Source organism: Pteropus alecto, unplaced genomic scaffold (genome assembly GCF_000325575.1).
Source record: "Pteropus alecto unplaced genomic scaffold, ASM32557v1 scaffold22, whole genome shotgun sequence".
Classification (NCBI taxonomy): domain Eukaryota; kingdom Metazoa; phylum Chordata; class Mammalia; order Chiroptera; family Pteropodidae; genus Pteropus; species Pteropus alecto.
Window position 1 is genome coordinate 828,049 of NW_006434839.1, and position 8,828 is coordinate 836,876.

Below are 8,828 nucleotides of genomic sequence, written 5' to 3' on the forward strand. Positions count from 1 at the left end.
AGAAAGGCCTCATGGGAAGCCAGGGACGCCGGGGGCAGATTCCCTGAGGCGCAGTCGGAGGCCCCAGCCTCTCCCTGAGCCCGGCGGCGCTCTGGTCTGTTGGACAGACCGCAGCATGAGAGATCCTGGGCCCATCTCAGTTTTCAGGGCTGGCTGTCCTCTCTCCCAGCCACCTCCTTCCTGAGGCTTAATCCCCAAACGCGATTGGGATCAGAGTGTCTCTGACAGTCCCGTTATCTCCTCCCTGAATTCCTGCTCCTCAAGGTCGTCGCCTCCCCAGGCTCCTATGGGCTTGGCCCGGCTCCCGTCCTGGGCCGAGGTAAGCCTCTGCCTTCCAGATGGCTGCCTAGCTCTCTACCTTCCCCTGTGCCCAGAGTTGGGCGTTATGGTTGCCCCCTCGGGAAATGTGTTTTCTCCCCCACCGCACCCCAATTACTGCTCAGGCGCTCGAGGCAGCTGCCAACGACCTCAGCTGGGTCCCATCCAGCTTAAAGAACTCAGGAGGTACTAAGAAGACGTGCGTGCCTGGATGGAGGCATAAACAGATGCTCTGGCGCATGCACCCGCGTTTGAGCTGGATGCCTGCGCGGAGATGCGCGGTCCAGGTTCTGTGCCAGAGACGCTGCTGCGGGCACGTGTCTGGGTTCATTTTCCCGAGCCTCTCCATTGTCTAATGGAGGAAGGACACTGGGGCTCAGTGAGGTGATTGATTCCCAGCTCCGGGTCAGCCGAGTCTGACGTGAGACTTTGGTCCACTCCCTAGGAAGCGGTCAGCAACGACTACCTCCAGGACAAGCTGGGGCGGAAACGCTTGGCAGGGGGCCGACGTCCTGCGGGCGTCCGTGACCTAAAGGAGTGCTGGAGAAAGCACTGGCCCCATGGCCAGGCCCCGTGTCCCAGGTCCGCTCTGCCTCTGGCCGACGGCGGTCAGGCGCCACTCACGTTACCCCTTGGGCGTTCCCATCGCCTCGTCTAAAAATGAAATGGATTGGAATTTTTGGAAAATTAAGTGGATCTAAAATTCCTTTGTACTCTTCTAATCTTATAACATTCCTTCTGCACTTGTATTATTTGCACAGCACCCATGTGCTGACCTGGGGGGCGGGGAGGAGTCACGGGGCCAGACCTCAGCGGAGAGTCATTGAATGCAACTGCTCTGAAAGGCAATTTGCGGGAGGAAGGATACAACACGAAGCCTCCCAAAGGCACGTTCATTCCCCACCCTCTCCCGCCTCTCCCCCTCGCCTCCTCTTCCTCCTTGCTCCTCCCCAGAAACGTGCAGACACTCAGAGCTCCCCAGACTGGCCCATCTGGAAGCTGATTATGGCTCCTTCACCTCTACGTGTCCTTTCCGGGATTAGTGGCAAAGTCTCCCCCAGGAGGTGGAAATCACGACCTTCCCCTCCCCACGCCCGGCCACTTCATTCCTCCCTGCTGCACCGGGGAGGCTGATGGGCAGGTTCACGTGCAGCCCCACTGCACAGCTGCTAGCGCCCCCATTCTGTACATAGATGAAATCAAAAATGCCCACAAAATGGGGGTGGGGGACACGTGCCAGAGGGCAGAGTGCTCATCGGTAAGGGCATCCAAGGATACAGGGGTGGGGGGAAAGGAAGGGAGAGAAGGGATGGAAGGAGAGAGAGGGAGGGAGGAAAGGAGGGAGAGGAGAGAGAGAAGAGGAAGGGGGGGAACTAAACCCCTTGATTCTGTGGGGCCCCCATTGGCAGGACACTGGCATGGAGTTGGGGCGAAGACTCTGAATGATTTACTCCTGAGACTTTAAGGCCAGGCCAGGTCCGCGCTCCAGGACAAGAGCAACCTGCTCTGCACCCTCTCTGGACACCTCACACCTCCGGGGTTATGTAAGTGGCACCACTCTGAACCCAGGGGATAATCAGATCAGAAGAGCCCCGGTCTGTCCCTCCCTCATGGCGCGGTGCCTGGCACAGGGAGAGGCACATATAAGTCCACCCTTCTGGAGTGCTCGCCCGCAGGAGAGATGCTCCAGGTGCCGGGAGCCATGGCCCGTGTCCTTCTCCTCAGGCTTCTCCTGCTTACAGCGCTGGCAGCCCCCTCCCAAGGCAACCGCCTCGGATCCACACCTCGCCTGCGTTATTCCAGGTTCCTAGATCCTTCCAATGTCATTTTCCTGCGCTGGGACTTTGACCTGGAGGCTGAGGTCATCACTTTTGAGCTCCAGGTCCGGACGGCTGGCTGGGTGGGCCTGGGTGTCACGCATCGCTACACCAACGTGGGAGGTGACCTTGTTGTGGGAGCAGTCTTGCCCAATGGCAATGTCTATTTCTCGGTAAGTCTGAGGGTGACTTTCTTCCAAGGATGAGGGTCTCTTGCTGGGGTTTACCATGACTCTGAGTCCAGGAAGGATTCACATGTTCCAAACAAATCCAGAACACCCGCTGGCGGCTGACCTCTCCCTACAGAAATGATCCACTGGAGAGCATGTCCCTGAGGTGCTAAGGAACGGACCCACCGGAGAGAGAATCCCGCACTACTAGATGTAGCTCACGGCTGTCAGAGATACTGTCCTCATCCTCAACTTCCTTTAAGCTCAGGTGGACCACGACATAAAATAGTCTAATAACGACAGCAGCCAACACATTCCTAATAGTGTTACCTTGCTATGCCCTTTTGATTAACCAAGCGTTGTTCCCGATTCTTTACATTTTAAACCTCGCAGCATCATGAGGTGGATGACTGTGACCCCATTTTACAGGTAAAGAAGCGGCTCACGCATCTCCCAATCTCATCCATCTGAACGGCACTTCTATGGGAAAGTGTCAATGTTAAGACCCATGTGACGTGATACAGGATGAAAAGCGTAGAGAGTTCCGAGACTCAGTGAACTGTCGGGGTTAGGGATACAGGAATATTAGGATTTATGGAGATGAGATTTGAAACGGGAGAAGTAAAGCAAGACCAGGTGGTGACACTCCGTCAGACAGCTTGTCTCTCTGCCCTGAGGCTCCACTCTCGATGACATACTCTGCCCCGGGAGCCAACTACATAATGAAGATGATCTGGGTTCTGCCAACCTAGTACCTTGGGTGGGGGCTAAAGGGACACCGGTTGCTCCTAAGTCACGACCCCTTGGTGCTCCCGGTTCTTACCCGCTTGACCTTCACTGGACCGCAGGACCAGCACCTAGTGGATGAAGACACCCTGGAGGAGGACGGGCGTCAGGACGCCGAGCTGCTGGGGCTAACGGAAGACGCTGTCTATACCACCATGCGCTTCTCCAGGCCCTTCCGCTCCTGCGACCCTCACGACCTAGACATCACGGTACTTTAGGGAGGGGAGGGACGCACTGGATCACGAGCAGCTTTTCCTTCTGGAGAGGCTGGAGTGTCCGTGCATCTCAGGCAGCTGGTCACAGTTCCTAGAACTCACATCTCTCTCCAACTTCCCCAGTCTGCCCAGGCTGCGCCCCTCTTAAAATCCACAAGCCCTCTTCAGGGTGACATCCCAGTGACTCGGCGCCCGCCCAGCCCTCCCCAGTGTTCCCCTCTTGAAGAATCTCGCTCGATTTTGCTGACCTTTAGAGTGTCATTTGCCAGATGTGGACACAGGCAGAGAGAGGGTACACGAGAGGGCGTGCGACTTGCTCTGAGCGTCTCCCGCACGTTGGCTTCTGAGGCAGAACTAGAACCCGACTAATGCTGACCCCAGTCTGAAGCCCTTTCCATTCCACCGTGTAGACGTGAGCCGGTGGCTTGTGTGGGTCCTTGGGCGTGGGTGCGCGCGACCTCAGTGCCCACGACACCCCCAGGGTGACACCGTGAGGGTGCTGGCGGCCTACGGCCTGGATGACACACTCAAGATGGACCAGGGGCGTGCTTTCGTCAAGTCCATCTTCCTGCTACAAGTGGTCCACCCAGATGACCTGGATGCCCCTGAGGACGCCATCATCCATGACTTGGAAATCACTGATGTAAGACCCCTCCCCAGACCCGGCCTTCTCCAGCCCCCTGCTCATCTTCTCACTAAGTCCAGACTCTTCTTGTACCCAAGACTCAGTACATTTCTTGAAGTGAGGTTTCTCTGATCTCCCTCAGTCCCCTGAGGATGGCCAGACTGGCCTGAACCTGAACCCCCTTCCCCAGCCCGTCCCTTCCTCCACTTCCCAGGGAGCCTCGCTCCCAGCCCAGCCTCTGTGTGTCCTTCTCCAGTTCCTCATCCCAGAGGATGACACCACGTATGCCTGTACCTTCCTCCCCCTCCCCATCGTCAGCAAGAAACATCACATCTACAAGGTAACGTGAACCGGATGCCAGGACATCGTCAGGGCGCTTGAGAGGTGCACTGTGCGTGGTGGACGCGGAGGCAGTGGTGACGATCAGACAAGCGCGGGAGGGGAAGTCACGGGGCTAACAAGGGGGCCAGACCAGGTTTGGTGAGGTGGTGGCTTCATGATGTTTTGAGCCAGAACGATAGCTCCCATCACTGATGAGTTCGAGCCCCATAATGCATCTGAGGTTTTGATGATGGTCATGGATTAATTCGTGTTTGCGAAGAACAAAGTATAAGCCCCACCCGCACCCCAGAATTGTGCTCTTATCCCAGTAGGGGGGACGTGGCCAAGGGCCGTCATGTCACGTCGGGGGAAGTCTGGTGAGAGGGAACTCAAAGTGTGATCTTACGAGAAGTGGCAAATGTGTGGAGGGCATTTTTCCTGTAGCGGGAGAATCCAGCTGGGGGTGGTCAAGTGCTCAGATAGCATAGACTGATGAGGTTATTAAGGGAAAGGCACGGCCTGATCCGGGAAGGGTTTGAAAGGATGGGGCCTCAGAGAGGAGTCAGACAGAGTGGGGGGGAAATGATAGATTGGGGAAGAATAAAGAATGTGGAAAAGAAGAAGAAGAAATAGAGAGAAGTGGGGAACGGGTAGAGCGTTACTCGATGAAAAGGAAGGGGGTGGGGATAGGACTTGGCGTAGGAGACCTCGACCACGCTCTGCCCTCCCCTCGCCCAGTTTGAGCCCAAGCTGATGGACCACAACGAGACGATAGTGCACCACATCCTCGTGTACGCCTGTGGCAATGCCAGCGTCCTCCCCACGGGCATCAGCGACTGCTACGGGGCTGACCCCGCCTTCTCCCTCTGCTCGCAGGTCATCGTGGGCTGGGCTGTCGGGGGCACCGTGAGTCCCCCGATGACGGAAACAAGCGGGGAGGGCGGGAGATGGCGGAGGGAGGGCTCTGGGATGAGGCCCTGCTCCTGATCCCCGGCCCTTCTGGCTGCCCAACCTCCCTCCATCCAACAGAGTTACCAGTTCCCAGACGACGTGGGCGTCTCCATTGGGACGCCCTTGGACCCCCAGTGGATCCGGCTGGAGATTCATTACAGCAATTTCCACAACCGTCCCGGTGAGCCCGTGGAGCGTGGAGGTCCCGGGAGGCTGTTGCGGGGTGCACGCCCTGCCTCCCCCCGCCCCCTTCCTGGGCCTCTTCCTCGCCGCACGTGACCCCTCTGCGCCCTTTGCCAGGCCTGTACGACACCTCGGGGATCCGCATGTACTACACGGCGCGGCTGCGCGCGCACGACATGGGCGTCCTGCAGCTGGGCGTCTTCACCTTCCCCATCCACTTCATCCCGCCGCGCGCCGAGTCCTTCCTGTCCTACGGGCTGTGCAAGACCGAGAAGTTTGAAGAGGTGACGCCGGGAGGCAAACCCGGTTCCCCACCGCACGGCCCGAGCCCCCGACTCCGCACGACTGCGGCCTGGCGCTCAGGGGAATCGCTAGTCTGGGTCCTGCGAGGGAGGGGAGCGGTGCGGGCCTCGCGGTCCGGGCCTCGCGGTCCGGGCCTCGGTCCGGGCTTCGCGGTCCGGGCCTCGCGGTCCGGGGAAGTGCAGCGGGAAGACGGGCCAGGAGGGCCCAGAAGGGCCACAGGGGTTTGCGTTGGTCCTAAGAATTAGGGTCAGATAGTAAGGAAGGCAAATCAAGGAGCAGGGCCAGGTGACAGTTCTCAACAAGCCGATGCACCTCTTCCCTGTCACAGATGAACGGGGCCCCTGTGCCCGACATACAGGTGTATGGCTACCTGCTCCACACCCACCTGACTGGGCGGGCGCTGCAGGCCGTGCAGTACAGGTAAGGGGTGGGGGTTGCGTGGAGCTGAAGCTTTCCCTTCTGCGTGTGGGAATACGGGAATATGTTTTAGGAATAGTTAGTTATTCTGTAGCGCAAGGTTACGCTTGGCTGGGAGTCAGGGGCCGCTGGAACTATCGGCAGAGCAGAGATGACCGAAGGGGGACCCGAGAGAGAGCTTAATTGCTTTATGGACAGTCTGGACCCAGGGTGACCCCACACAAGGCCTTCTGATTGACAGGCCCCTCCCCCACTTCATCCCCTTCCCCTTCCCGTCCCCCCCTCTTCTCTCCCTCTAGAAATGGAACGCAACTCCGAACGATCTGTAAAGATGCTTCCTACGACTTCAACCTGCAGGAGACTCGAGATTTACCTGGTCGAGTGGAGATCAAGCCGGTGGGAGCCTGCAGGGCGGCCTGGCTGGGGCTGAGGGCCAGGCGGGCTCAGGGCTCACAGGCGTTGGCAGGCGGAGGAGGTGCAGGGCTGGTCCCTGTCCCACTGCAACTTACCCTCAGCCTTCCTGTTTCATTCCGAATAGGGAGATGAGTTGCTGGTCGAGTGTCACTACCAGACGCTGGACCGCGACTCCCTGACTTTTGTAAGTACCTCTCTCCTCACTCCGGTCACCATGGCAGTAGCCTCAGAATAGGGCCCCCTCCCTGGCCCTGGCTATCAAGTGACTCTGCTTGTTCTAGCTGAAGCCTCACGGTTCTCCACTGGTAGCCCCGTGCACGTGGGGCTTTTCAGGTTCTCGCACCCCAGTGATTATAAGGTGGGTACAGGGTTCTCTCTCTACTTTCTCTGTCAATGGCTCGCTGAGACCTTGGAAAGATAGCACGTCATTGCGACTGAGAGCATGGACTCTGGGTCTCATCGCCTGAGTTTGAATGCCAGCGCAATCATTGTTTGCTTTCTGCCCTTAGACAAATGATTCAATCCTTTTATGTCTCGGTTTCCTCATTCATAAAATAATCGATAATACTACCTATTGCATAAGATTGTTGTGACAGTCGGACTCATACATGTAAAACATCTAGATCATTGCCTGACCTGTAATTACGAGCAGCTACTGTTGCTCAATTACGGGCAGCTACTGTTGCTATTGTCACAAGGAACACCACCCATTCATTCTGTGTCAGGAACAGTACTGTGCTTGTAGCATTCAAAAGGAGTTGCTTGCTGTTAAGGAAGAAAACACAGCCATCCAAATGATTATAATGCAGGGTAGAAAGTGTCATTTACCATAAGGATGGGGATCATGCACTAGGGGAATTCACAGGAGAAAATCCTAAGGTCCGATTACAGTGAAGAGAACATGTGATGTATTGGAGCGGGTCTTGCTTTAAACAGGTGGAGTTGGGGGATTCTGGAGATGCTCAAGAGGGAATGGCTGTCCCCCCACCCCACCCCACCCCCCACTGCCAGGAAACTCAATATTTTGTTGTATCTTCTCAAACCGGGACAGTAGGGGTGGAAATAGAGAGGACAGGGCAGTTATGTGGGACATTTCTTTAGAAATAATAATAATTGTCCACCGATTGGGAATAGAGGAGGAGGGAGGAAGAGGTGTGGTAAGGAGTAGTAAGTATGGACCGGTGAGCAGGCTCTAGGTTACGGGAAAAGGACAAGCATCATTGGTAGGGTGGCCAACTAAACTGTCCCCACCCGCCTCGTCCCCCTCTCTCCGCGTGCCTCTGTACCTTTGTCTCTCCATCGGTCTCTCTCTTCTTCTCCAGGGGGGTCCCAGCACCATTAATGAGATGTGCCTCATCTTCCTCTTCTACTACCCCCGAAACAACATCTCCAGCTGCATGGGGTACCCTGACATCATCTACGTGGCCCATGAGCTGGGGGAGGAGGTTTCAGAGTGAGTCATCCCGGACCATAAGACCCTCACGTGTGACCTCTAGAGTTAGGTCACTTGTGTATGAATTTTCCATCTGCCTCTTTCTCCTGTACAACCTGATTCAGGCAAAGACTGTGCTTACTTAGTGACTCTGAATTATTTGGGGGGAAGGGTCCTCTCGGAGACTCTGGTGAAAGCTCTGAAACTCCTCTCCAAGAAAAACGTGCCTCTGTGCAGACACACCCCCATTTCACAGACAGTGCCAGGGCATTGGCTGGTTCCCCGAGTCACCCCATTAACTTTCTCAGACTTCATGGCCCCCGACTTAAGAACCGCTTCTTTAAAGAGTCGGAAAGTTCTTTTATTTTTTTCGCTTACAAAGTTCTCATCTTTGAGTTCTCGTGATATTTTTCCTTCTGCCAAACTCATGACCATCTCGCTGAGTCGTTAGACTGTCCTGATGGCTTATACCAACGAGGAACCGATGCTAACACAAGCGAGGGCATTTGACACACGCTTTGTCAGAGCCTTAAGTCGACCCTAAACTATCGTCTGTTCCCCGACCCCTGCCCACGGCAGTTCCATGGAGGGCATGATGGCCATAAACAACGTCGAGTGGACCCCGGAGAGCATTAAGAAGGCCGAGAAGGCCTGCAAGGAGGCTGAGCAGATGGTGATAATAAAGACCATTGATGTGAGTGTCCCAGGAGGCACCACCTCTAGGGGGAGGGATGGAGGGGTGAGGGGTGGATGTGGGTGAAGCGGGGAGGGCGAGGAACGAGGGAGGGGAGTGACGAGGGCAGGGGCACTGTGTCCGGGAAGGAGGGGCTGGGAAGGCAGGAAGTTGGGCTGATGCAGCTCTGGGTGGTGTTTGGG

At 56.5% G+C, this 8,828-nt stretch overlaps 1 protein-coding gene across 1 annotated transcript in view; it reads left to right on the forward strand.

The window, feature by feature from the left end:
- The first annotated feature begins 2,020 nt into the window (after positions 1-2,020).
- LOC102878306 (putative DBH-like monooxygenase protein 2) overlaps positions 2,021-8,828 on the forward strand; it is a 7,195-nt gene continuing 387 nt past the window's right edge. The window contains exons 1-12 of the mRNA XM_006910629.1: positions 2,021-2,308; positions 3,154-3,300; positions 3,788-3,949; positions 4,188-4,271; positions 4,991-5,158; positions 5,282-5,384; positions 5,504-5,670; positions 6,018-6,109; positions 6,406-6,502; positions 6,645-6,704; positions 7,843-7,973; positions 8,532-8,646. Coding sequence (XP_006910691.1) covers positions 2,021-2,308; positions 3,154-3,300; positions 3,788-3,949; positions 4,188-4,271; positions 4,991-5,158; positions 5,282-5,384; positions 5,504-5,670; positions 6,018-6,109; positions 6,406-6,502; positions 6,645-6,704; positions 7,843-7,973; positions 8,532-8,646 — 1,614 coding nt within the window. The remainder of the gene's footprint in view (positions 2,309-3,153; positions 3,301-3,787; positions 3,950-4,187; positions 4,272-4,990; positions 5,159-5,281; positions 5,385-5,503; positions 5,671-6,017; positions 6,110-6,405; positions 6,503-6,644; positions 6,705-7,842; positions 7,974-8,531; positions 8,647-8,828) is intronic.